Source organism: Pempheris klunzingeri, chromosome 14 (assembly GCF_042242105.1).
Source record: "Pempheris klunzingeri isolate RE-2024b chromosome 14, fPemKlu1.hap1, whole genome shotgun sequence".
In the NCBI taxonomy this organism is placed as follows: Eukaryota; Metazoa; Chordata; class Actinopteri; order Acropomatiformes; family Pempheridae; genus Pempheris; species Pempheris klunzingeri.
The window spans coordinates 15,866,427-15,892,596 of NC_092025.1; the positions used below are offsets into that span (position 1 = coordinate 15,866,427).

The 26,170-nt window shown below is 41.8% G+C and overlaps 2 protein-coding genes across 2 annotated transcripts; both read left to right on the top strand.

The window, feature by feature from the left end:
• Positions 1 to 944: 944 nt before the first annotated feature.
• On the top strand, positions 945 to 12,721 carry LOC139212645 (sodium/hydrogen exchanger 6-like). Its single transcript, XM_070843121.1, has 16 exons — positions 945 to 1,303; positions 2,047 to 2,246; positions 2,623 to 2,700; positions 2,911 to 2,987; positions 3,073 to 3,185; positions 3,389 to 3,494; positions 4,983 to 5,129; positions 5,353 to 5,453; positions 6,104 to 6,192; positions 7,887 to 8,000; positions 8,264 to 8,375; positions 8,891 to 9,044; positions 9,133 to 9,163; positions 9,286 to 9,374; positions 9,577 to 9,682; positions 9,928 to 12,721. Exons 1-16 carry the CDS (start codon positions 1,027 to 1,029, stop codon positions 10,240 to 10,242), a joined length of 2,109 nt encoding a protein of 702 aa, XP_070699222.1. The 5' UTR covers positions 945 to 1,026; the 3' UTR covers positions 10,243 to 12,721.
• Positions 12,722 to 13,450: 729 nt separating this feature from the next.
• LOC139212644 (four and a half LIM domains protein 1-like) lies at positions 13,451 to 26,098 on the top strand. The gene is made up of 6 exons (XM_070843120.1): positions 13,451 to 13,539; positions 22,829 to 23,008; positions 23,118 to 23,292; positions 23,410 to 23,579; positions 23,851 to 24,037; positions 25,088 to 26,098. The coding sequence occupies exons 2-6, from the start codon at positions 22,853 to 22,855 to the stop codon at positions 25,237 to 25,239; spliced, it is 840 nt and encodes a 279-aa protein (XP_070699221.1). The 5' UTR covers positions 13,451 to 13,539; positions 22,829 to 22,852; the 3' UTR covers positions 25,240 to 26,098.
• The last annotated feature ends 72 nt before the right edge of the window (positions 26,099 to 26,170 follow it).

Consider the following 26,170-nt stretch of genomic DNA (forward strand, 5'->3'; position numbering starts at 1 on the left):
CTTCTGTTGTATGATGGTGCATTTACTTCTGCAACATAGTCAAGACCATCAAAGCTGCATCCAAGTTAAAAGACCAGAGATCAAGTTAAAAATCAATTCAATGACCATGTGGGTGAGCAAGTAAAAAGGGGGGCATTACACCAACATTAAAATATTGGAATAGGAGTTAGAAGTTGTTCAAAGCAAAGCTACTGGGGTGTTTTTGTTTTCAGAGATCATCGTACATCTGTCAAATATATAAATATCACAAGTTAGAGTATGAAATCATTTGTAAAATACATTTCAGGCCAAAACTGCAGTACATTGAGCATCTTCAGGTTTTGCCAAATAGGTTGGGGACCTGGAAGAGGACAGGCCACGCAAAGAAAGACAGCGAGAAAGAAAGAGCTAGAAAGAGAGAGGAAGAGAAACTTGCAGAGCTCGAAGGCTTTTGGAAATAGGAACAAACACAGAGGGATAAGTAATGCAGTGGATATAACCGATAAAAACCCGAACAAGTTATAGATCATTTATCAAAATTATCCTCCTGTGTCAGTTTTTCTTCCTTGTCATCATCATGGCGACTACTATTTCTTATCATCTTAGTACCTCTTACTCTATTTATTTTAATTGTTTTTATTGTTTAATGCAAATTTGTTTTAGATAGATATTTATTAATGTATTGATTGATTAAAGTACAACATACAAACGCATCCCTTTCTTGTACACAGCCTAGGTGTTGTGCGTCTTATTTTCAGCTTATTTATGTTTACTTTTAGCCTATAGTTAGAATGGATTTCATCTTTTCAGGACACCAAACCTCAGCCTCCACACACCTTGATGGGTCGCTGTAGGTGTCAGCACCGCCACTAGTCACGGGGGACTTTTATTTTGAAGAACCGGAAGTCTCTGTGTTTTGATAACGGCTGCGGAAGAAGGTGTCATTTGCTGTCATCTCGCCGATTCCCGTCCAGGCAGTAACGCTGTTTTCCCACCGACACCGACACCAATTAAACCACCAATGTAACCGTCTCACAGACAGCCACAATGGGATTCACACCGAGACGCTTTCTTGGCGTTAAACCGTCGAAAGCGCTCCCGCTGCTGCCTTTTCTGTTGACTTTCTCGCTCGTCGGGAGCCAAGGCGAGAGCAGTGCGATGGACAACGTCGCAACAGAGAGGATGGCTGAGGAAAGCCACCGACAGGACAGTGCCAATCTCCTCATATTCATAATGCTCTTAACACTCACCATTTTAACCATATGGCTGTTCAAACACCGGCGGTTTAGGTTCCTGCACGAAACAGGACTTGCCATGATCTATGGTAAGACTTCAGCTAGCATGAATGTCAGTCAGCGTCTAAGCTAGCTGGCTGCGATGCTGTTAGCTCCTCAAACTTAACCAGTAAGCTAATTTGACAGCTTATTCTCAGGTTTCAAGGTACGCAGGGGTGTTCAAAAGCGATATTAAATATCTCGTATTATGTACTATCGATATTAAATATTAAATATTATAATGGTGGGGTTGTTTTCTTACAGCGTGTCTTCTGTCAGATGTTAAATTAACAATAGAGCATAAGGTAATATTGCTAACGGCTCGACATACATGATATTAAACGCATCACCATCTTTACCTTGTTAGATACCTGCAATCATTTTCTTTGATGAATCTGCTAAGTAGACATTTTTTTCCAATAAAGTCCATCCTTTTCAGAGTAGTTAACTTGGGCCAATTAATATTTGTATTTCTTTTCGTAAGACCCGAATCTAATTAAAGCATTTAGCACACCCAAATAATAGTCGGTGTTTTAAATAGAACCTCACTGTATTTGCACAATGAATCAGACAAGCAACCCCAGTGTCCTACTTTAAAAGACACATTTTTATTAACTGGATTTTTTTATGCTGTCTATGAAGCACTTTGTGGACTTGTTTTTGAAAAGTGTTACAAAAAAATCTGTTGTTATATAATAATCATATAATTATTATTATTACTGACCACAGCTCCCTGGCTAACGGCTTTGTCCTCACTCCCTCTCTCCCCTCCTCTCCTCTCCCCTCCCTGAAGGCCTGCTGGTGGGTGTGATCCTTCGATTCGGTGTCCATGTCCCCCAGAGCATGAGCGACGTGATCCTCAGCTGTGCCGTCAACGCCAGTCCTGCTACCCTGCTGGTCAACGTCAGCGGGCGATTCTACGAGTACACTCTGAAGGGGGAAGTCAGCCGAGGCAAAGGTCACCAAGTGCAGGACGACGAGATGCTGAGAAAGGCAAGGGGATGAACAGATGGAGGACTGAGTGGAGGGTGCAAGTGGCTGCTTTCGATGTCACACCCAGCATATGAACTAACCATCTGGCAGGCTTATGGATAAATGCGAAAGTGTTTTCCTGTAACTGTTTGAGATGAGAACTCTCAAATTCTGTGATTAATTACAGTTGACTTATGTTCGTGTGACTGCACATAGTGTGTTGAACAACCTCTACAAACATATGTCCAAATATAATCACTGCCTATGAACGATAAATAATATTAATTTACTAGATTTCATACACAGATACTATGGACGTTGAAAAGATTCAGGTTCAACACTTCCTGAAAATGTATTTATAACCTCTTACTGTCTAACTCACTACTACTGTCTGCAGGTGACTTTTGACCCAGAAGTATTTTTCAACATTTTGCTGCCTCCCATCATTTTCCACGCTGGTTACAGTCTGAAAAGGGTAAGAGGGTTAAAGGGACTAATGATCCATAATTATGTAAATGATTGACTGAGATTTTTCACAAATTACATCTAAAAATAGGTCTTTTTATTCTCTATAGTATAATGCCATGCAGCATACGTTTATATACTTATTAAAATAGTTTTTTATGATTATTATTATGATGTCCCTGCCTCTGTTTTAATAAGTCTGCACTCTTGTCTGTTTCAGAGACACTTCTTCAGAAACATCGGCTCCATCCTAGCTTATGCTTTCATGGGAACAGTCATATCGTGCTTTGTTATTGGGTGAGTCACTGCTGAAATTAATGAGAAAGTGCTGTTCTTTTGTTTTTGTTTTTACCAGTATGCCTTACATTTCTTTCTCTCCTAGGCTGATCATGTATGGCTTTGTGTCCTTCATGAAAGTTGTGGGGCAGCTTGGGGGAGATTTTTTCTTTACTGACTGCCTGTTCTTTGGGGCCATCGTTTCGGCAACAGACCCAGGTAGGTAGTGCCAGAAAACATAGTGTCCACAGTCCGACATTTACTTAATGTCTATACTATGTATGTATATTATGAAAGCAATGTGAGACCTTATTATTGGACAGAAACGGCCTGTTAGTTTGTGGGTTTTCTGTGCTATTGCCTTGCTGTACAGTATTTGTGTCTTATACTTAATTGTTTTATTTTTCTCCTCTGTGTTTCAGTGACAGTGCTGGCTATCTTCAATGAACTAAAGGTAGATGTGGACCTGTATGCTTTACTCTTTGGGGAGAGTGTCCTCAACGATGCTGTGGCCATCGTCCTCTCTTCGTAAGCATTAATTACACGCTGCAGAAATGTATACACACACAGCCCACACAGCAACAATATGCACATTTCAAGAGTCGGTAGTTGCCATGATTAAATCCCTTCCTACCTTCCTGTCTCTAAAAGAGGTGATGGCGGCCAGAAATCCATAGCAGAGTACTACGTTCAGCTGAAGCTCATGTGAGGCTCCAGCTGTCGGAGTTGGATAAATCAAAGATGTTTTTGCAAAGTTTTGGGAAGATACCTGCTTGTCTGACTCTCAATGGTTTGAGCGTCACATGAACTTCAGCTGAACTTATTAATTAATTTTAACAGAGAGGACTGTGCAGTACAGGCAGTAGAAATAAATAACAGTGACCAATAACTCTTGAAATGTACATGTGTGACTACTATTTTAAGACAGATCTACCTTCAATTTCTAGTTCTGTGTCAATGACCTACTCTGTAATGATGCTAACTGTCATTTGACAAATACAGGTTTTTGTGTTGTACACTGCACATAAATGGACACTAATCATACTAACTTCAGTCCCTGTCATTTCACTGCTTGCCTTCCTTCACCCATCCGTGTCATTCATCGCCTACCTGTACGTACGTATCCAGTGTTCTCCTCCGCTTGGAGAAGCAGGGTAGGCAGGGGGCTGGAGCTGTGCTCTCCCCAGGAGACAATGGCACAGTCTGGCCTGAGGGGGCGGAGGATTGGCTGGGAGAAAACCAGACGGTGACCCCGCGGTGGGTGGGCTGTTTGTGTGGTGGTGCTGGCAGAGTTATAGTGTTAGAAGTTGATCATCTCGACTCAGTGGATGTGATGCAGATATTTTACTTAGAACATAGCTTTGAACCTGCAGCCCATTAGGATGATCACCGCCCTCCCCTACACCCTGCTGCCACTGCATCCCCTTCATATCCATCCCTTGTATCATTTTTCAGTTTTCTCTATGCTCTATAGGCTCTGCAAATGATCAGAAAACTACATGTGTAAAAGGTTTATTACTGGTGAATATTAGTGCTGGTGATTTGCTTTGTTGATCCTGGCATAATTTGGGCACTACTCCTCATAAAGGTGTAGCACCTGAATTGGCTGTTTCTGTGCTTATGAGTACTCTTATTGGATATCAACCAAATGGGGTTGAGAGATCCAAGATCCAATTAGAATTAAGCATGCCAGACCCGAACTTCCTCCCTTTTTTTATGACTGTAAAACCCAACTCCAGTTCATGTCTGTGAAGCTTTTGTCGCCATTTTTAATCAAATCAAAATTTAGACAAAACCACACAAACACCACGCTGATAGTATCAGCCATCATTGGATTTGGGTTGCTACAGCTTTGATTTGATGCCTGACTTCATCTTGAAATTCTCTCTCTTTTTGTCTTTATGCGAGCGAGTGTTTAACATTTTGGCTCCTATTCCTGGATACTTAGTAAGTTTCAACTTCCTTTTTCATTGTAAGTGGTTTTATTTGTGCACTTTCTGTCTATCTGCACTTTAGCTCTATTGTGGCGTACCAGCCTGCTGGAGACAACAGCCACAGCTTTGAGGCAATGGCCCTGCTGAAATCCTTTGGCATCTTCCTGGGCGTCTTCAGTGGATCCTTTGCTCTCGGGGTGGCCACTGGAGTCATGACCGCATTCATATCCTTTCATTTATATTCATCAACTTGCTGCTGTTTAACCATCATATGACTTAGAACCTGAAAAGCTGTTTAAGCCTGAATTGTGCCCTTGCACGATAAGATAGAACAGTGATCACTTACATCAGGACAAGTCCATGTTTCTGTTGTCATGGAGGAGTGCTGCAGGTTGACTGTAAATGTGCCACCACATGTTTTGCTCCTTGACCTCCAGCTTTTATCACGTGACCAAGTTCACTAAGCTGAGGGACTTCCCACTGCTGGAGACGGCTCTGTTTTTTCTCATGTCCTGGAGCACCTTTCTACTGGCTGAGGCCTGCGGGTTCACAGGTACACCTATAGCAGCGCTCACACATGCAATTTAAACAGTGTGAATTTTGGCACACTAAATGTACTTACTTTTAATAAGAAAGATATTCCTAAGATAAGATATTATTTTATTAGTCCCACAACAGGGACATTTACAGTAACGTTTTAGTAATTTGCTTGTTCTTAGTTTTCATCTAGTTTTAGTAAACAGTTTTGATCTTTACTCAAGCACCCAGCCATTTTTAGCTGCCTTAGGTTTTTTTGTTTTTTTTTGACAAATAATGCCCAGTTAACGCAAGAAGGACGAGTCATTCACACAAGGGCACATGAAATCATCAAACTAACTGAAACAAGCTGCATGATATCAATAGAAAGTGTTTTTTTTAGTTTGTAACTGTAATGGATGCACATATTACATGTTATTCTAAAAAACAGAGGATTAGCCAACGACACAGGCTCTTTACCTGTTTATACAACTGAGTGTTCTTTTTCACATCATGGTTTCCTCGTATTGTAATTCTTTTATTGTATTTTTCAGAAAATTGTAATACATTTCACCATAGTTGTTGTCAGAAGTATATTTTGTGTATATTAATGTATATTTGAATTGTTCATGCCATTGAACATGATTGTTTTCAGGAAGATTGACATTAGGTTGTGTTTTTATTCAGGTGTAGTAGCTGTACTGTTCTGTGGGATCACTCAGGCTCACTACACCTTCAACAATCTCTCCCCTGAGTCTCAGGACAGGACCAAACAGGTGATATGCAAATCACATCTTTTGTACTTTATTCCATTGTGTCGCCTTGTGATGCACGGGCCCACCCACACAGGAAAGTGCCGGAGTGCTCAGTTGAAGTGTTGTCTCTGTCCTGACATTTGTGTCATTATGATACATAAAGCTGCTGGTTTGCAGGTCGGGTGGCTGACAAACTGCTGTTTTTGTGGGTTGGGTTGTGTGGATTAGAACTCCTAATGGGTCAGGTGAGTGTGGGTATTAAAAAACACTGACCCGCCCATCAGGGTGTTTTGAAAAATCCGTGCTTTTTACATTTATATAGTCATTTATATACTGCAGAGAGTTGACAGACGTGATGACAACTACTATGTTTCTGACGGGTGAGACAAGGATCTGAGCTCGTGTCAATCTGTTTCAACAGCAGCCGTGAGACTGAGGAGGACAGAGATAGACAAGTTACGTTATTAGTAACAACTCCAAGACAAAAATCATGAGAAATTCAGTTTGAGTGCTTTTGAGGGCCTGAAAACCCAGACTGAATGTTCTTACATTAAGGTCCTGTGTGTGGAGATAGTGACCTAGCAGGATGTACTCAGTTGTACTCAGGATATCCGCTGATAATGTTAGTCATTTTAAAATGACGCAGTTACATTAGACTTCATGATCAAATGATGTCTTCACATCTGTCCATACGTTTGCTCTCTCTCTCCCTCTCCCCCTCTCCCTCCCCCCTGGGGGAGTACCGTATGTTCGAACATTATTAAATTAACAAATTAACTCTGGCAAACCTCAAAAATGTAGAGCAAGCTCTAGTTACCAGATATATTTTATCATAGAGCTAAAACCTTATCACACTTCCTGTTGAACTAATGGCATGTCACGATACAGCTGTGGTAACTGCACTTTTAGTTTCCTACCACAAATACGTGGGCACCACGCATATAAATCCCAGTGAGACATGAGAAAGTCCTAACTTAAGCTGATAGTTTTTATGTCGTCTGGTTTTAAGGGGTCCTGCGCCCATGAAAGGGAATAACTTTATTATTAAAGAATGCAAATACATCACTTATCACAGTTTTCACTTTGGGAGGGTTTACACTGTATATGAGAACAGCTTTCAGTTCGTGGGTTGTACTTGCGTGTGGTCAGTTCCCTATCGCAGGTGTGACAGATGTTCAACATGGCAAATACCATTACCATTCAAATCACGTTTTTCTGAAAGCTACACACTTATATGACAATATGGCTGAGAAATACTGTGTAGTAGTACAGATATTTACTGCCTACGAGTACGCTAATCATGTTTTTCCTATATTGTAAACTGTTTTTAAGAAAGAACTACAAATCCTGCACACTGAGGGTACTTGCAACCACTGTACTTAGTTAGAAATCTTACTTGAATTTTGATCCTTTCTCCTTTTGTAGTGGTATCGTTAAGATCCTGTGGTGTGCAACAACATTTTTGAAGTTTTATGTGTCTAAATTAACAATGTAAAGCACATATTCGATGTGTAAATCTCTAAATCTAATAATACAGCTAACATTTTGCATTAACACGAGTCACCTGATGACCAACGTGAATGCACACAAAGTTTACAAGAAACTTTCCCATCATGCCATGCGTCCCAAGTGACATGCATGCAATGGGAGTTATTGTTCTGTTTAACTTATCATGCAGTTTGTTGACATTGTTTATTTTGTCTCTTCCCCTTCAGTTGTTTGAGCTGCTGAACTTCCTGGCAGAGAACTTCATCTTCTCCTACATGGGTCTGACTCTCTTCTCCTTCCAGTCACACGTCTTCAACCCTTTGTTCATCATTGGAGCCTTTGTATCCTTTACTCTGACATGCAGTAATGAGCCACATAAACTAATCAAAGCTCGATGATACAGTGGATTCATGCGGTATATGCATTTAATAATAAGTTACTCAGTGCTTCAGGGAACCTAAGAAGAACAGAACTAGCAAACACAGATTAGTCAGCCATGAGATAGGACTTCCTGCCATCTACCCACAATTATTTTCCATCCCAGCTCGCCTGTACTGTGTTACTTTGCATCGTGTGCTCTCCTTGACCTTCCTGTGTTGTGTAGCTGGCGGTGTTTCTGGGCAGGGCGGCAAACATCTACCCTTTGTCCTTCCTACTCAACCTGGGCCGCAAGAACAAGATCGGATCTAACTTTCAGCACGTTATGATGTTTGCAGGTTCGGAGCTTGTCAACTCTGTGCTCTCCAATTTTGTGTTTAAAGATGAGGAGTTCTAAATGTTTCTCAGGCTGAAACAAAAATGACTAAACCACGTCATAGCTGTAAACTGCGTAGATCCAAGCCTAGTTTAAAAACCATTAGCTCAGCCATCGATAACAATGTGCTTCTTCTTTGGAGAGCAACAACACTCCCACTCAGATACAGTATTGTTATGAATAACAGCCCAAACGTCAGCTGACATTTTCTATTGAAACTGGCTAATAACAGAAATCCCCCTACATGTCTGCACAGGGTCATTTCTTTTTAAATTCAAACTTGACTGTTTTCTCAGAATTAACTCCTGAATACGTTTAACAAACGTTTCGATGTTTGAAGATAACTGACTAGCATTAGCACCTACATCAGCGTAAATGTGCTGTAAGATAGTTAGGAAAAAAAAAGAGCCGAAGAACGGCAGCATTAAGCCAAGCTTAGTTTTTTGGCTTTTCTCATTCTCGCTCTGTCTCCTCCAGGTCTGCGTGGGGCGATGACCTTCGCCCTCTCTATCCGAGACACAGCAACTTACGCCCGGCAGATGATGTTTTCAACCACCCTCCTAATTGTCTTCTTCACTGTCTGGATCTGTGGGGGAGGCACCATGCCCATGCTGTCCTTCATGAGCATACCGTGAGGCTGGGAATCTGTTTGTATGCGTTTCTTCCCCTCTATCGAATCTGTTTCTACTAAGTCACTGTTGATTCCTTTTGTTTTTCAGGGTGGGTGTGGACTCGGATCAAGAAGCCTCTGTAAGTGATTAGCACAGATGAAAATCTCTTGTTTTTGATATTTTAGTTCTTTTTTTTGGTTGGTTGTATTGTGGAGTTGCGATCCCTAAGTAGAAAATGATGAAATATGTTCCACTTTACAGACATCAGGGGTGTTGGATGGGTCACAGCGGAGGAACACCAAACATGAGAGCGCCTGGCCCTTCAGGATCTGGTACAACTTTGACCACAAGTATCCTTTGAGCCATGAATCACATTTAAGATCATGTCTTCACAAGTGTGGGTGCTGGATTCACCCTCTGGACACCAGAGGGTGCTCTTTACAAACTGTAAGAAATGTACTGTTACCTCATCTCTCTGTACAAGCTTACACTTTGCAAAGTACTAAAGATACAGAGTTTTTCAGTTAGTCCTTGACAGACCTTGTTCTCTAGCTACCTGAAGCCCCTGCTGACCCACAGCGGCCCTCCTCTGACCGCCACTCTGCCTGCCTGCTGTGGGCCGCTGGCTCGATGCCTCACCAGCCCACAGGCCTATGAGGTTTGGACATACAATATAATGTAATACAGTTAAAGCAGCAGTCCTACTCAAAGAATCAATGAATTAGGAGTCCTGAAAAAAACATGTATTGAAATTTGGAGGTAGAGCGACGTCTCTGTGACCATTTGCATTTTTCTCCTGTGATTATATTTATCTGTATTTGTTCATCTTCATCTCTTCATTTCCTTCCCCCCCCCCCCCCCCCCCCCTCCATCCCTCTCTCTCTTTTCCCTCTCACGCACCAGAATGAAGGTCAGCTCCACGACGACGACTCTGACTTCATCCTGAACGACGCCAACGTGAGCTCCATGTACGCAGACGTCACCGTCAGCACGGACGCATCCGGATCCCGCACCGTCAACCACAAGCGCTCCAGCACCGGGGGCGGCCCGTTGGACGAAGGCCTGGATCACGAGCTCGCCTTGGCAGAACATGAAGTGGCCATCAGGGGCACCCGTCTGGTCCTACCCATGGATGATCCAGTGGAGCCCCCGACCACCGTCACCCTGCCCCCGCCGCCCTCGCCGCCACGCTCCGACCCTCGCAGACACAGACTGTAAGAAGGCTCGCACTGTCGGGACACAGTCTGTTGTTTTCAGCTTCAAAAATCACAAATCCTCTAATTTGATTCCACAAGAAAATAACAGTTTGTTGATCTTTAGATTGAAATGACAAACTGCTTTTACGGTATGAGTCAGATTGAAGTCCCATGTTGACAGGACCACCTCACATGGTTTCAAAATGCTCTCAGCTTTGTGACAAACTTGAGGCGTGCTCGATTAAACTCCCCATTTCGTTGGATTACTGTAATCTTGAATGTGAATGGCACTACATGTAAGGTAAGGTACTGTAAATCGAGCGCACCTCAAGTCTAAAGGTTACTTAAAATGCACCATTAGAGGAAGCTAAACAGTGGCGCTGTAGTATTTGTACTACAGTGGTGATATGCCAGTGCTGTTATCTACGCTCTCTAAAAGCTCCAGCTGCCTGCGGCCGTATGGGGCCGTCCCTCAACATCTCATTTGCAGTTTACGCTTTCCTCTGTGGCGACGTTGCTCCTGACAACAGGACCTGTACGTGTCTAGCTTCCTTCAGGTATTAGTAAGATGACCTGCAGTAACTTCACTTTTAGGACAGTTCACTTTACTCCGGTACCACTTAGTAACGTTCAGCGCTGCTAAAGAGCCGTTTCAACTACATTACTAATCTTACTTATCTATCCACAGACTGGGAAGTGTGTGGGATCTTTTCCTCCCTCTCACAGTTCACAGATCTGCGAGGGAAGCAGTAGTGGGAGTTTTGGATTTTAAAAGACACAAACACGTTCTGAAACAAGATTATGAGATGATACTATTGGTCCAAAAACCCCCCCAAAAAACCCAAACTGCTTCCACAACAGTATCCAGGAGCGTCTCCACTATCTATAATCTCAGTACTGCCTGCCTCCTCTCTTCTTGATCAGTCTTTTTACTTATTTATTTAACAAAACTGATTTATTTATATGTTTTTTGGGGGGTTTATTTATTATTTATTTATTGTTTTGTTGTGTGACGTTAATGATGATCTTGCCCTGTTCAAAAATAGGACTGCTCAGTGGTGAAAGGCTGCTGTTTAACACCGTTTCCTGAAAAAACAACAACTTTACGACTCAGCCCACACAAGATGCGTTCTACTGTAGGGAAGTAACGAGGGAGGTGGATATTTATTCTTTACCATGTGTGCATGTTAAAACATCTCCTTCCCGTACTGTAGCAGATCCTTCTACTTTATACTTGGAAACTAGAGCTTCCTCGTGCGTGGATTTTACAACTCTGTGTGTGTGTGTTTGGCTGATGTCAGAATGAAACTGTCCAAATCTACTGATGTGGTTATTAGGGCTAGTGTCGGTTTCCTGGGTTTTTCGTCATCATTTAATTTTCTTTCTAAGCAAAACAAACAGAAAAAAAAGTAACTGCCATGTTGTATCATCAAAGATGACACCGAGGGCTGGCTGAACTGTTTCGAATCAAAGTGCCTATTTAAAAATTCAATTAATGTAGATTTGTACATATTTTGATTTGCTAACGTGCAGTAAGATGATCTGTCTTGGTTTTTATATGACACGAAACCCTCTGACTGCTGTTGAATACTGTATTCTCAGTGTAATTAGGCCATTAGGTGACTGCTGTGTAACTATTTGTTTTTGATGTATTCAAGAGGTGAAGAACCCGAAAGAGCTCAAACTAAAACACTACTTTCATTAATGGGGAAATAGCACTAATATTTTATTGGACATAATCGTTTTGTGAACAGGGTACTTATGGAAAATGTTTGCTTTATCAAAAAGGATGTGTATTTTAAAATGAAAGAATTTGGGACCTATTTTAGGCTTCTTATTTGCCAGTGAGGTCAAGGTGAAGATGCCACTGGAGGCTCCATGTCTGTCCTGTTCCCACCTCAGCGACAGATACTTTCCACTGAGGCGTCTCCTCGGCCAGCAGAGACCCCTGTTTCTCCTTTTCTCTGCTGAGCAGGTCCAATTTTTATAACCGTGGTAGAAAAACTAATTCCTGATCAAATTCACATTCGTGGACAACGTGGAAATGTTTGTTTTTAATTCTGTCTAACTGCACACACGTTGTCTTTTTAATCTTCAAGCAGTATTCTGGATATGAGGTTTGAGTTTTGGCATAATCATACAGAGATATGAATGTGAGTGAATTTGCTTCTTTTTGTCCCCTTTGATTTTCATTTATTGTTTAAATGTAACAGAACCATAAAACCATAAAAACACATTTTGTTTATATGGGTATTTGAAGAAAAAGTTGTAATCTTACAATAGCGACCGCACCTAAAACTATAAATCTCAACATGTTTGTTTCTACTATTCGTAGAAACTGTTAATATTTGTGAAAAGTACACCTGCAATAGGTCTGTATGTGAATGTTTTTAAACTGTGAACTTTTTGTTGAGCGGGAAATAATCTCAGATTTAATAGATTTTCTTCCCCGTGTAGTCCTGAACTTATTAACAGTGTCTCCTCAGACATCTTACAAGTGTACTAGAAGAAAATAAAAACAGTTGTTGAAAATGACACGTCTCTGCTCTTTCAAATGATGCTGTCCCTTAATTAAACCTACTCATTAGGCTACGTAATTCAAGGTCTCTTCAATCACTCATTCTTCAAAAATCCCTACTTTGTGTATTGACACTCAAGTACAATTTGCAAGAGCGCCAAAAGCTGAAGAAGAGTGTGAGAAACAACTGAAAGCCCAGGAATAAGTGGGCATTGAGATAAAATCTTTTTCAAACAAGTGCAGTATACTTTCTAAATTGTAATTTTACTAATATTGGCAAGACAGCAATAAAGTAATGATATAACATAGTTCTTGTGTCTATTACTCGGTAACTTATGATGGTCCCTGGTCAGAGAGGACACTGGAGGTGAGCCTTGTTAATGTCTGTCCCATATCCACCTTGAAACTAAATTATTTCATTTTCTGCTTTATTCTATTTTCCATAAAATTATTATGACAACAGCTCATAATGTATGGGTACCACTAACATTAGTAAATAAAACAGCCGGTATTTTTCACATAGTAAACTAAAGTCGCATTCACTGACCACTCATCACTTCCAAACGTCAGGCTCGCTTTTATTTTGAAAGTAAATCCACCCCGCTTCTTTTCGGGACCTCGCCGCCACTTTTATTTTTAAGGCCACACGCTTCATTTCCGGTCTGTGCCTGGTTGTTTGCGTCTAGCTTGACGCCGCCGCAGATCGCTGTATTTCTACGCCGTGAGGGTCGCGGTGAAGCGGAGGTCCGCTGCTCCCACTCAAGCTCAGAGATCACGGCCGCAAACATCAGCCTGAGCCCGGTAAGCTGGCGGAGGGACACCGCTGTTTGCTTTACTACCGAACCTGAACCTGAACCTGGTTTCACCGAACCGACCACCTACTGCAGGAAAGTTTTATTGTTTGCACTTGAATATGCAGGATTCTGTTATATGACACTGCACCTTTATTATTCCGCTGCTAATACGTGCCTGCTGCAAAAGTTATTGATTTTAATGGGAAGCCGATCACCTTCACGCAGACTGTCCCACCAGCAGATGTTCAGGAGCATGTAACCATCCTCCTCCTTCACACAGCTCATCATTTCACACACACTTCACTTACAAAGCTGCGTTTTTGATTTCCGGAGAGGAAACAAGTCTTAAAGTTGTCTGGGGCGTTGGCTGTCTGTCTGTCTGTCTGTCTTTGTAAGTGTGTGTGTGTATGTGTGTGTGTGTGTGTGTGTGTGAGCTACAGTTACATGCTGACTTGTGGAAGCCCGGGCAGCTCCTGAAATCTGTTTCCAGTTAGGAAGTCTCCTTTTTTTCACCCAGTGATGGAACCGCTGAGGCTAAAAAATGCATCTGAGTGGTCAATTAAAATTCCTGTACTGCTATTTTTCATTGTCCTCTATGTGTGCGTGTGTTCTTGAATTACAGACATCGTGGGGCCAGAGAACTGACCGAGCACCCACAATGTGGGGCCCACGGTGTTTTATGGGGCCATTTGGATGGACCCCATTGGGACTGAACTATATTGTTGTTATTGACAAAAGTAAAAGTGTCAAAATATTTGTTTGGTGAAGGTTAAGGGTAGGATGAGGCAATTAAACATATGTGTGTGTGTGTGTGTGTGTGTGTGTGTCCATGCAAGTGGTGCATGTGGCCTCAGTGTTACCGATATACTGAAAGCAGTTGTGGAGTCAATTCAAGATTCATATGTCCCTCAACTGACCTCTTTGTCCCTTACACACACACACACACACACACACACACACACACACACACACACACGTCATTATCTATGTGGGGACACTAACCTATCCCTGACCCTCACCATAACCTTAACCATCACCAAACAAATAATTAGTTTTATCAATAACAACATAGTTTAGAATAGTGGGATCCAGCAAAACACTGTGGTCCCACACTCTGACACCCCGTAAGTCAGTAATACAAGAACACACACATTTACGATGTAACAGATCACATATGAGGGATTATGTTCTGTGACCCTGAAAGAACCAGGTACAAAACTCTTGATTATTGATAAATGGTCAGACAAATGCTGATTTCTCCATTAATTGATGCCGAAGTAAGGCTGAAAAAGGGAAGGAGAACATTTCTAGTGAGATTACAGAAGGAAACGTGTTGGACATTGTGAAATTATGCCTTCGCGTATGTTGCAACTGGAATAAAAGATCATTTTAATGTCACTTTTTTTGCATATAGGCTTGTAAATGTTGCAGATTTTCACGTTCATGTGGAAGTAATCACAGTGTTGTAGCCTTACAGACGGTAAGAAAACCAAGACCCATGTGTGTGACTGACCTTTCGCTGCCACACACACACACACACACACACCAGACGGCCGTAGGGAGTTTCTAGTTTGATCTGAAGCTGGTGCCTGCATGCTTAAGAAATTACCATGAGCTCAATCCCATAAAATACATCACAGGCTCATAAAACTTTATGCAATTTGTCTGACTTCATGCCACGGTAACTCCCTGTTATGTTTTGCCTGTTGTGACTTTAATAAGATAGCGGGGAAATGGGATTCAGGCAATGTGTTTTTCTTCCAATAGATCCCCTGTGGTAAACTCTATACTTTTAGTACTTTTTAAATGGAGCTCTGAATGGAGCTCTGCAGTTTTAGCGCTCTGGCACCTTGAAGGAGGAGCAGATTTTGACTGAGAAACTTGGCAGTGCGTTATCTTTGACCTGCAGCCATAAGAGCCTGTTGTGATTTGCTTGGGTTTGCTGACATTAGTCAGTGTTTGTGAAATTCACAGAGAAAAAAGCTTTTGTGCTGCTTTGTGTGTGAAAGGAAGTTAGCAAAGCTGGATATCTATAATATTGAGGCACCTAAGCCCTCGTGGACGCCTATAAGAAGAACTGGCAGCAACTGTCCGACTAATGACATGGTTAAATGTCACAGATATGTTGCGATTTAATGAAATAGTTTAGTAATTTGGGAGACACGAGAGACGGTGGGACAGAAGATAACTGACCGAGGTGCTGGAAGACCCTTTTTGTTACTTTTAGACCAGGCAAGCTGTTTCCTCACGTTTATGCTAAGCTAAACTAAACTATTTGGTTCGACCAATGAGACGTTAGGTTCATCTTAGCTGCTCAGGTGTTTCGTCCGCACTAACCAAAATATGTACAGACAAAGTGACGTTTTCACTTTCTGTGGCCAATCAGTGACGAGCATTATTCTTAAAGCAGTTTTTATTACCGTGCTGTTCCTCATGCCCAATCGTCTTTGAACACTTCGGTATGCAACAGCATAAAGTCTCTGTATCTCTGCACATGAGAATAAATCAGACTCATCATGAGTACCTCAGCGCTGTAATCACACAGAACGTGTTTACAGATGCAAAAGCGTTCGTATAATTCACTCTTCCTCATCCTACAAGTTATCCCACCTTTCAAAATGATGTGCAATGACAACCGCTATTTTACGGAGGACTTTACACCTGCTAAGGCCTCAGCGTGAACTTAAGCCTCTGTTGGGCCTATTTCAACTGGTGCAAACCTTAAAGTGTTAGTAGCGCGTAAACTCTCATTTAAGTCAGAAATTACATTCAAACTAGGTTACGTTTGCACTCTTGTTCACGATGTCCTTCGGTCCTGCTGATCGTGACTGTGATCCTGATGCCGTTATTTAACGTTCCATAAACATTTAAAACTACTTGAATTAGCCGCAGCTACCAGCCTTTAGGTAATGTTACGGTTAGCAGGAAGCTAATCTACTGGCAACATTCAACACGGCCAACACATAAGCCACAAATGTATTAGAAGAGGTGTCGTTATAACGTTACACACATGACACAACTGCAAACGAACAGTCGCAGGATAAGGAAGTTAGCAGCTTTGTCACAAATTTCTCTTCATTATTGAAACACTTTGTCCATATTGACTTGAGTTTTAATGTGTTCATTTATACATCTGTCTGCCTTTGTTTGGGTTTGAGGTGCAGAAGTCTAGTTTTCTCTCAGACCAGCTGAATTACAATCTGCTGAAAGGTTATTATGGTTGTTTTTTTCCCAATGACACCAAAAATAAACTGCCTCAGCTTTAAATGTCCCATCAGATCATTTTAAAATTATATTTTACCGCTAGCGCTGGACCTTCAGTAGGACTTTTGTGGTGCCAATGTGGGGAAAGTTCCCTCACACACACACACACACACACACACACACACACACACACACACACACACACAGTCATTGATATTCATGAAAATGGAAATTGGTCATACATTGCTGCTGCTTAAGGCTTCTAGTTTTGTCAGCTGCTCTGTTCTGAAAGACATCTCAGTTACTGAATCAAGAACTGAGTGGGGAGGAAATTAGAGAACAGAGGACAAGGGCAGGAACAGAAAGAGTGTGTGAAGAGAAGCAGAACAAAATGAGGAAGGTTGAAGTCACAGCTTCTGGTAAAACCATCACGTCTGTCCTGTTGTAGCGGGACATGCAGCGTTTCTTCGACCTCACCCTACACGACTCAGATCTGTTGTCTCAGCTTTATTCCTCGGTCTGGAATGCGGCCGAGCAGAACCACATAAAACAATTATCTTTCTTTGTTGGCTGACGTGGAGTCCTAATGTTTAGCTGCGCGTTGCTCAGTTTCAAATACCCATGTATATTTATTTTTGAGAGAGTTATGACTGGAATCAGGGGTGGGAACGCTCCCGCTGTGATGTTGCTGCAGCTGGGTCAGCAAACTTTAAAGCTGCTGTAATTATTATTATATGAAAAATGGATCAAATAACGATGTCAAACCCACAGGAAATGATTCCTCAACTGTACGGTTCTGCCCTTTTTAAGCATCTTTCAGCTCATTGTTTTGGGTCATAGTCCACCACTGCAGCAGGCAGCTGTCAGTGAAAAGTAGCTGATACGTAGCGAAGCATTTAGCAGCGAAAGCCAGATATTTCCCCGGGGAGCTGGTGAAGCTAGCAGAACAGTAAATAATCAGGTGGCCAGAAACATGACTCTGAATATGTTGTTCTGTGTCTTTGTAATAGGAAACTGTTTGCTAACACAATATTATGTAGAAAATAAGCTTGTTGTTCCACTTTAAAGTGGCTAAAAAACTGATTAATGTAGGTTTTGATATAACGGTTTTATATGGACTCATTTTATGACTGCAGGTTAAAATTGTCTAGTTTACAATAAAAAGCATTTATTCAGTCATTTTTTACATTCCCCAGAGAAGCCTTAACGTCTATGATAGTTGTATAGAAACACAGACACCTCGTTTGTGAACATTGCAGCCTGTTTATGAAGGCAGCCCGAGTCCCCAGGAAGTTCTGCAGGATTAGTGGAAGACATGGTGGCCAATCTGTGTAATTACAACAATGGCATCCACCACGTTGTGCCATTGGGCCCGAAAAGAACTTTTTCCATAGACTTGCATCGTGAGAGAGATGTTCAGTCTGACAACAGTTGGAAAGTCTAGAAGAGCTGCACGATTAACTCATTTTATCCCCATTCAAATGAGCAGAGGGCTAACCTGGTCTTTGGAGGCTTTGGGTGGTTCAGATGTTGATGCATCCCTTCCTCTTCTACGATGGATTTCGTCTCTCCTTTCATTCTGAACGACAAAGGAAATGTCACTTTAGACAGGTGAACATTATTTCCCCTTTAAACAAAATTTAAGATGCAAAATGCAGTAAAGATCGTTAAATGATGCAATTGATAAGCAAGTCATTTTTCAAGCAAAAAGGACAAAAATCCACTGGTCTTAGCTTCTGAAATGTTGATATTTGCTGTATTTTTTAGTTTTCTATGATTGGAAATCAAATATCTTTAGGTTTGACTATTAGTGGGATAAAACAAGAAGTTTGAAGCCTTGGACTGAGTAAACTTTTCTAATGGAAAATTTTCACAAACATATTAGTTGCAGCTTTAATTTAATTTTTCTTTAGTTTGCTCTTGTGAGGGTGTTAGAGTAAAACCATCACAGCATCATTGTTTCATGGCTCATCCAATCCAATCCAAACAGATGCAGCCTATTCTGGATGGATGGATACATTACAATTACACTGGGAAAAACGTAGATTAAGAGGAGCAGACAAGTTGAAGAGACATTTTTAAGCATCCACACAACTCAGGATTAAGATGAAAATATGATGAATATTTTCTCCATTCAGAGTTCCAACCCTAATCTATTTTTGAACCACCAGGAAGTGCCATTAGGAGACCTTTTCTCCTGGCTCCTACAGCAGGTCAATGATTAAAGAGCCGTTGAGAGTTTTCAAAGGAAAGTCTGCATGGAAGTCGAGGTCCCACCTGCAGCACACACTGAATGTAACACAAGTTCAGCCAGGGTGTATGGTATGTGAATGTGTAGGCATTAATGAGACGGTCTGTAATAGCCAGTACATTAGAGAAGTGTGTGTGTGTGTGTGTGTGTGTGTGTGTGTGTGTGTGTGTGTGTGTGTGTGTGTGTGTGTGTGTGTGTGGCTGGACCGTGCCAACTACACCGTTCTGATGGAGACTTCCTGTTTCTCAGTTTTCCAGTACATTCTTCGGCGATAAGCTCATGCCAACACACACACACACACACACACACACACACACACACACACACACACACACACACACACACACACACACACACACACACAGATGGTGGGTATGAGCAGACACTCACTATACACACTATTTTAGTCCGTCTGGTCGCGTTTGTTCCGGCTGTTTTCCTCTGTCTCTCTGTTTCTTTATTTTGCCGTCTCCATCTCTTTCCCGTCCTCCATGTGTTTTAAATGTGTGCATGATGTTCGTCTTGTCCACATTACATGATGTCACCTCTCTGTTTTAGTTTTACACCACATGGTTTGGGGTTTCGCACGAGAGCAGCACTGAGCTCTAATTGTTAGTCAGGTAGCTGAAACTTTAACACAAGTTAGAAAAAAAACACAGAGCAAAAGCACAAGACATGAAGAATTTAAGACTAAATCGCTGGCACACCTGAATTCTTCTAAACGGACTGGCTGCAGACTGCATGACTACACACACACACACACAAATATCATGAAAAGATCAAAACAATAAATTGATCCTGCTAGCAAGTACTGTGTATCCAAAGCCTGACATCGCGTATTCCTCTGTGCCACAGGACTCATTTGTCTTCTAAAACTATTAAAATAAGGCACAGCGTTGCACTGGGCGACATGCTCCTTCATTACCATGAACATGGGCACTGTAGTTTATCTGTCTCCAACAACACAACGTACTTCTGTTTGAGTGGCTTCGTTGACGATAAGGGTAATGCTGAATAAAGTCTTATCCTTTAACCACGACCGTGCTTTTACTCTATGTGAACGTAGGGTAAAGCACGTAGACGTGAGCATGTAGTGGTTAAAATGTGCTTTAGCCATAAGATGTGATGGTTTTACATTGTGAGAACTACGTTTTTGTCCCCAAATGGGAAGTGAGTCAGTCCCCGTGATGTGTCCTTATGACCTGATTTATGTCCCCACAATGTGATTAATATAAGTGCACACATGGCGTTGTCCTTGGACTTAGACTGCGCAACACAGTTAACTGTTTCCATGGCGATCAAACACAAGACTTTTGTATTGGCAGCTTGGCAACAAGAAAATGATGAATATGCTCTGTCGTGCCGTGACACAGTGCGAACATTTATTGCAGAAAAACAAAGTAAAGACGTGCAGCAACACTGTCCTCAGAGCGGCCTGACGTCATTGTAACCTGATTTATTTTCTTCCACTTGTGTGGATACTGGCTCGCTTCCTGACAGCCATTGTTTGCCTTGAATCTGATAACATTTTCATGCTGCTGGTAGCGAAGCGTTATTACTGCCTGCTCTACAGCCTTAGACCTATACACTACTTCATGCAGCTGTGGGCTACATGTATAGTATCTCCATCAAGTTTACCTGTGCAAGGGAAAGAACACGCAGAGAAGAAAGTATTAATTCTTCTGAGTTTAGGGAGAGACAGGAAGCAAAATAGAAGATAATGGGTAAATACCAGACACTGCCTTTGGCTGGCTTGACTTGCTGTCTTCTAGAGGAGATGGATGAGTAACCTCACCAGGACAACAAATAAACCGGCTACTGGTTTTTCCATTAATAAGTGATAAGTGATGAATTAGCAGGTCGCTGAAAGGAAGATATATGTCCGCGCCACATGACGTCAGTGTCAGTTTGTAGCTTTATTATCTGCTGAGAAGACAGGACCGCAAAAGAAGTTATTTCATCAACTTAATTAACAGTAGCACCTTTAACCTCAGACATATATCTCTGTCAGTGGTCTGACTCCGACTTAAAAAACGAAATAGTACAAAAGCAATTGCTCTAGCATTAAGTGCTAAAATCTCTCTTTTACTTACTATATGTTTGTGCTATCAGCTACTGAATGTATATGGATTTCTATTCCTCTCTGCCCTCATAAAAATGTGTTAAAATGATGCTCTGATTGCTGTTTTAGAGGCTTTTTTCACTCAAATTCCTTTTCAACCAAATTCTGGCATCAACAGATTTAATTATACATTCATCATTTTCAGTTTTTATTATTGTCTCACCATAAAAATAAATGTAGCAGTATTTTTAGCCAGATGCTTTTTTATTTTGTACATTTGTTTAGCTCCCTGCTGCCAGAGGACACGAGGTTATCTGGTGATGAGTAAGGGTCAGGACTGATGTTTTCATCTGTGTTGATATAGATCTCAAAACTTTTCCAATATTTCTTTTTGACTGGAACCACAGAACTGGAAAGGAGCCCTTATAACATTGAATATTGGCACTTCATACAGTGTGTTGTATAATAGCTGTTGGAGACCAAAAAAGGAGAGACTGGGAGGACAAGTATGAAGGTCATGACTCCTAGCATCCTCCCAAATCTTTACTTAGACCTTAACCAAAAACCCTTTACATAACCATTTCTAGATGTTTTCTAAAACTGGAACAACTTTTAGTGCAAGTCTCTGACATAAAGATCACGTTACAGGACCTGACGGCCCGCTTACAACCACCTCAGTCCACCTGGGACCGACAAAGACAAACATTTCACCATATTTTCCCGAGTTTGTCTCCCCTCCCAAAGCAATAGAACAAGAATCACCTTTAACAAATCCATCTGTGAGTTTAATGAAAGTCATAAGAAGAGGGAGGATTTGAATGCTTACTCGTGGTAACATAAGCCCAGTGCCAAAACCAGAACTTCCTTATGAGTCTGTGGCGCTCCGACCAGGAGGCCGATGCTATAGTTTGTGGTTCTGTTGGTCTGCTAGGGAGTGGTCCATGTAAGAGGTGTGTGTGTCTGTGTCTGTGTGTGTGTGTGTGTGTGTGTGTAGCTTCTGTCAAAGAGTTGTCAGCGGTCCAGACTCTCACCACATTAGTCACCAGGCATTCCTTCATGTGTTCACCTCACTGTGCGGAGACACACATACACACAGCTCGCACAGCCACTGAGGAGAATTCCTCACGGTCAGCCAGCGTGAACTTGATGTGGGAAATAACCGAGTGAACAGACTTCTCTTCCTCCACATGTCTGTGTATTCGTGTTGCCGTGATTTTGCCATTTTGTCGTGTAGAGTTTACCATCTGAAATCCTGACCCTGTAATCACAGCTCTGTGATCGGAGTTATGGCGATCAACGTGGCGATTTTGGTTCTATGTTTAGGAGGTTTATATGTGCTGTATTTTAGGGAGAGTGACTTTGGGACTATGTTGTGAGAGAAATCAGTTATGTGATTATACTCCACACATAGTTATAATTGAATATTCAGGCACAGTCACAGGCTTATCCAGTTTTACTTGAAGATGGACAGTGATGGGAAGTATTCGGAGCCTTTATTCAAGTTAAACTAGTAACACCACAATATCAACACATTGCTCATCAAGTGTGAGATAAGATGTATGAGTCAGCCGGATCATAACACACTTAAGAGTACATAAGACGTGAATGCTGTGCAAACACGCAGGCGGACACACAGGAACACAGATATGTACACCTGGTTGCTTGTACTTTCCCGTCAGTCCCGCTAAGTGCATCAACAGCGCCCCTATGTGGTGATTTCAGGAAGGATTCTTCAGCTGGATTTTTACCTTTGCTCTCCTTCTGGTTTATTTGCTGTAGGTCTGAGTCTCCCTCTGAGTGACGATGGCAGACAGCTCGCACTGTTTCTACTGTCGGGAGGACCTCGGGGGGAAGAGGTTCGTCCGCAACGAAGGCAGGCCGGTGTGCGTCCGCTGCCACACCAAGTTCTGTGCCAACACCTGCGCTGAGTGCCATCGACCCATCCCTGTGGAGTCAAAGGTGCGTGTTGTCAGTCTGCAGTTGAGTTGTCGTTGCACGTATTTGTTATCAGGTCTGTGCAGTTTGACAATGTTTACCTTTTACGTCAAACTCCCCTTTCCCCCATCAGGAGCTCAGCCATAAGGGCCGGTACTGGCATGAGGAGTGTTTCCGTTGTACCAAGTGTTACAAGCCTCTGGCCAAGGAGCCCTTCAGCACCAAGGACGACCGCATCATGTGTGGGAAGTGCTGCTCCAGAGAGGACGCTCCACGCTGCCATGGCTGCTATAAACCCATACTCGCTGGTAAGACAAATTTCTCATACTTAGCTCTATGGGCGAGTTGAGTGTAATGCTGAGAGGCAGTTTGACTTCATTACTAGTTTCTCTGACCTAATATCTCCCCAATCTCATCCGCTGCAGGCACAGAGAGTGTGGAGTACAAAGGTAACTCGTGGCACGACGAGTGCTTCACCTGCTGCAGCTGTAAACGACCAATAGGATCGCAGAGTTTCCTCTCCAAAGGAACTGACACTTACTGCAACCCCTGCTACGACAAGAAGTTTGCCAAACACTGCGTCTGCTGCAAAAAGGTTTTTTGTTTTTTAAATTTCAAACAGGCCACAGCGCCACCTTCCTCATTCTACCTAAAAGCAAGAGCTGAACATGATGATATATGATGATGTCATTTTTAACTATTAAGGAGACTGTTAAGGTAAAGGGAGGGTAACATTTAAGAGGGTGGAAGCAACATTATGAACAAGCATTTCTTTTACAGTCCCTTTATTCTTGTGTGGCATCGAAGACACCATTAGGGGTAATATTACCGTTCACACACTCTTCTTCTCTTCCCTCTGTCTCCAGGCTATAACCTCCGGAGGGGTGAACTACCAGGACCAGCCGTGGCACAGCCACTGTTTCGTGTGCAGCTCCTGCTCGAAGCCTCTGGCAGGCACGAGTTTCACCAACCACCAGGACCAAGTCTTCTGCGTCGACTGCTACAAGAGCTCTGTGGCAAAGAAATGCTGCGGCTGCCAAAACCCCATCACAGGTTGCTTCAAGTTAAAACTGAAGATTATGTTGTTATTAAATATAAATGACAAAACTGTTTCAGGCATACAGAGGCTGAAATCTGCACATAAAGATATGTTATGCCGGTTAGAGCTACCAATATAGAAAAAGTATCCACAATCAGTTTATACAATCTTCTCTCATTGAGCATTTTATCAGGGACCAGAACTGTTGGTCCGAGACTACAGTCCTCACAGATCTTTGGTGTGGTCACATGTTCCCCTAGCACAAATGTTTTATACCAGGACTTAGTCAAATCCCTTATTTAGGGTCTGGAACTGCTGAATGTAACTAGGTTTATCTTCTCTTCACATCATCTTAGGACCGATGGTAGAGATGGGATAAATTGTCATGTTTTGATTAATGTCTTGATTAGAATTAACTCCTTAAATTGTATCCTCTCGTTTTCAAGGGGGTCCTCAATGACAATAAGATGATATAAACACAATTAGACAGAATGGCATTAACAACAAAATAATTGAAATTGAAATGATACCAATTGCAACCAAAGAAAAAAAACAAATCAGAGCACTGAAAGAGAATTAACTTAACTACCTGAATGTTCAAGGTAATTAAGAGTTGGTCGTGTTAAGGTAAAAACAATGACAATGACAGCCTTTGCAGCCTTTAATTGTTTGGTTTTCAGGCACTTGCGTATCCTGAAATGCGTCCTCACAGCATAACTGTGACTCTAAAATCAGCAGTGAACCAGGTTAATGTTGGACATATACACTATATCTTTACATGTTCCATTCATCCATTTCTGGGCTGCAAACAGAAACAGGATTTTTACCAACTGGCAACCACCTGAATGCAAAATACGACACAGTCACATGACATTTCCTGACTTTACAAGTTCGTCACAATCCATGACCGCCATGTAAACAAAAGGGAAGGCACGTCTGAATAGAAATTCCCAGCCGTCGAGTGCTCACTTGTTTTCCAGATTGGATTTGAACTGCTACTGCTGAGGCAGGAGCAGAAGTAAAGGCAATAACAGATGACTAACTCTAGTATCCTCTCCTCTCAGGTTTTGGTAAAGGAGTGAACGTGGTGAACTACGAGGGCAGCTCCTGGCACGAATACTGCTTCAACTGTAAGAGATGCTCCCTCAGTCTGTCCAACAAGCCGTTCATAGCCAAGGGCAAAGACATCCTCTGCTCAGACTGTGGCAACAAGTAGAGGCGGAGCTCCTGGTCTCTGTCTAACAGCAGCCACTGTGTTGTTTTTGTTTCTTTTCTCTTTACAGGCCAGAATCTCTGTCTCTAATAATCTGTTAAATATTTGTTGAGTTTTTGCGAGATTGCGCATGAAGTGACGGAAACATTGGGACCAAAGTGTAATCTGTGTCCACTGTCCATTTTTGTCCCCGATGCTGCACGCCAACACTTCAACATACTCTGTGCTGAGAGATGACATATGACAACAATGTAACAGTGTTTTGAACTGCTAAGAACAACCTTTCCAGACTGCCTGCAGAAATAAACGAGCAGCAGACGAGCGCAGATACTCGTCTGAAATACTAACAGAAGGTAAATACTGGGGCAATGATGCTGTATATGATTCTGCGGGTCATGTATAACACTTTCATTTACGGAGTTGACTGTTTACATACGATGTTAACACGGTTTTTACGAGCTGATGGTTGAGAGTCGTCACTTTGATTCGACACAGTGTATGCTAAAGTGTTAGCATAAAGCTAAAGGGAACCATTTATTCTTTAAAGTTGAGAAATGTATATTCCGTATTTTTTAGCACAACTTCTGCTTACATTGGTGGCTTTCATGCCTTGTTTTTCTGTTTTTGACGGGTGATATTTTCCAATGAAATACAAAAAAATGTTTTTAAATCAAAAATATCTATATTTGTAATTGCTAATTGCCAAGGAACTATTACCATGCTTACTGTATGTTTTAAATAAATAAACCTTTATGCACTTTTCTTAACCATTTTCCCTCCAAGGAAAGAAAAACTCTAGATTGGAATATATGCAAACTGCATGCTTTCATGTGTTGCTAATATGAAATAAACTTTCAACAAAACTGAGGAAATACAGTTGTTTTTATTCATTTAACACCAATTTTAAGGATCCATGCTGACATACAGCTAACTT

Excerpts from the sequence above, each read along its gene's own strand:
- LOC139212645 (XM_070843121.1), top strand. The coding sequence starts at position 1,027 with ATGGGATTCACACCGAGACGCTTTCTTGGCGTTAAACCGTCGAAAGCG. Across the intron at positions 1,304-2,046 it reads AGGACTTGCCATGATCTATG|GCCTGCTGGTGGGTGTGATC; the intron begins GTAAGACTTCAG and ends CCCTCCCTGAAG. Across the intron at positions 6,193-7,886 it reads CTCAGGACAGGACCAAACAG|TTGTTTGAGCTGCTGAACTT; the intron begins GTGATATGCAAA and ends CTTCCCCTTCAG.
- LOC139212644 (XM_070843120.1), top strand. The coding sequence starts at position 22,853 with ATGGCAGACAGCTCGCACTGTTTCTACTGTCGGGAGGACCTCGGGGGG. Across the intron at positions 23,009-23,117 it reads CCATCCCTGTGGAGTCAAAG|GAGCTCAGCCATAAGGGCCG; the intron begins GTGCGTGTTGTC and ends TTCCCCCATCAG. Across the intron at positions 23,293-23,409 it reads CTATAAACCCATACTCGCTG|GCACAGAGAGTGTGGAGTAC; the intron begins GTAAGACAAATT and ends CATCCGCTGCAG.